This window comes from Cyprinodon variegatus, unplaced genomic scaffold, assembly GCF_000732505.1.
Source record: "Cyprinodon variegatus isolate N-32 unplaced genomic scaffold, C_variegatus-1.0 Scaffold391, whole genome shotgun sequence".
Taxonomy (NCBI): Eukaryota; Metazoa; Chordata; class Actinopteri; order Cyprinodontiformes; family Cyprinodontidae; genus Cyprinodon; species Cyprinodon variegatus.
The window spans coordinates 749,822-751,634 of NW_015150844.1; the positions used below are offsets into that span (position 1 = coordinate 749,822).

Genomic DNA, 1,813 nt, shown 5'->3' on the forward strand with positions numbered 1-1,813 from the left:
AATCAGCTAACCAGTATTTTTGCCCCTTCCCAAAATTACTTCAACGGAAGGTTTCCATGCAGAGCAAATCCATCTGGCGGAGTCAGGTTAGGAAAATGCAGACAATTGCAAGATTATTAGATTAGATTAAGATTTTTGTACAGTGATGTATTTCCTTTACATTTCTTTCAAGAGTCAGTTATTGAAAATACAAGCTTTAAGAAATCTTAATAAGCCTCTTTTTTATTTGCAGAAGGAAAATCTTTAAAAACAAAACTAGAAAGGCGTCAACAGTGATGAGAAAAGACCAAACCACCTCCACAGTTCATGACGAGGAGTCTGAGGCATCCTCAGCCTTACAGCATGCTGATGGAGAGAACCAACGTTCAAACCGGTGCCTCGATTCCTTCCTTGCAATGAAGAGCGGAGAGGTGATCGCCAACCTTGGCGCTGCAGCGGTTCCATCAGAGTGTAACACGCTGGACGTTATTAATATGACCTCAGAACAAACTCCAGTCCCTTCATGTCACCCAAATGGTTTGTTCTTCTACAACCAACCTTTGGCCATCCTTCCTGCTCCAGCATTTTTTCACTTGGAGGAACATCCGGAGCAGGCCGATTGGAGCAGGTCAGCCACTCTGCCACGGGTCGGAGCTTCAAACGGAGCTGCAGCAGAGCCTCAGAGGAAAGAAAGCTTCACCCAGACTTTCCACACCGAGGACCAGCTCCAAAGTTCTGAGGGCTCTCCAGGACCATCTAACACATCCAGAATGCCCTTCAACCTCCCAGAGTCGGCCTCGGTACCAGGAACGCTGAATAAACTGGCTGGAAGCAGACATTCTGTCCACGCCATCACAGGTTTATCTAAAATCCCTTCTCCTCAGCCTCCACGGGCCTGGTTCGTCTCCCTGGAGGGAAAACCAGCCGCAGAGATCCGGTACGCCGTGTCGGAGCAGCAGAGGAGACGGAGGCCCATGGAGAGTCGAGAAACCAGTTTGGACTCAGGAGTGGACCTAAGCGAACTCAATCAGTCGACTGGAAGGAGGCCTGTAACTCTGGAGAGAAACGCCACATTCATTAAAAGCCCTTCCAATAACAAGAACGCACCTCAAGAGTAAAAACTGGGTTTTATCAGAGTTACAGGTTTAATTTTGACATGGGGATTGACCACAGTGCAGAAAGACTCTGACCATACAGCTCACAACAGCTGCAACTCAAAACTCCTTCATCAGGCATTGTTTAAGCCTTTCAAAGTCATGCCTTAACCATTACTTAGGTATTAATTTATGAAATATAGATGCTTCCTTCCAGCCCCAAAGAAAAATACTTGCCTTTAAAGCGAAGCCAGCTCTCCTGTCTGGGTTCCTCCGTTTCATTACATCACAAATTTCTGAAGGTTAAAAAAGTTGTAGACCTACGATTTTCCTAACTTAGAAATTAGCTAAAATAGAGAGGCTGCTCTCCTGTGCAGATTAGCTAATAAAAAAAGCCACCTCATCTTATAGGTTATAATAGAGGATGTTCTTTTTTTTGGGTTGATCATCAAAATAATTGGTCCTCCTAATTGTCAATCATTCTGGTCATATGTTTACGTAAGGTCATCCTACGTTTTGTCCGCATGTTCACTTACCGGTGGTGGGTCTGACATCTTGGAAAAATTGCAAATCTCCTTTAGGACAGTAAGCTTGTATGAGCGATGCAAACAGCAACTTTTAAACAGAGCGTGCACGAGGAAAAATGGTCTTGTGCACGCTCTCCCTTGGGTTTAATAGGCGTTCCCTCTCGGGAGCGGGTTTATCACCTCTTCCTGATTGGAGGAAGTGGCCGTTTGTTT

At 45.2% G+C, this 1,813-nt stretch overlaps 1 protein-coding gene across 1 annotated transcript in view; it reads left to right on the forward strand.

The window, feature by feature from the left end:
- LOC107092713 (protein FAM171B-like) overlaps positions 1-1,391 on the forward strand; it is an 18,886-nt gene extending 17,495 nt beyond the window's left edge. The window contains exon 8 of the mRNA XM_015387322.1: positions 233-1,391. Within this exon, the coding sequence (XP_015242808.1) occupies positions 233-1,097 (865 nt within the window). The 3' untranslated portion in view covers positions 1,098-1,391. The remainder of the gene's footprint in view (positions 1-232) is intronic.
- The last annotated feature ends 422 nt before the right edge of the window (positions 1,392-1,813 follow it).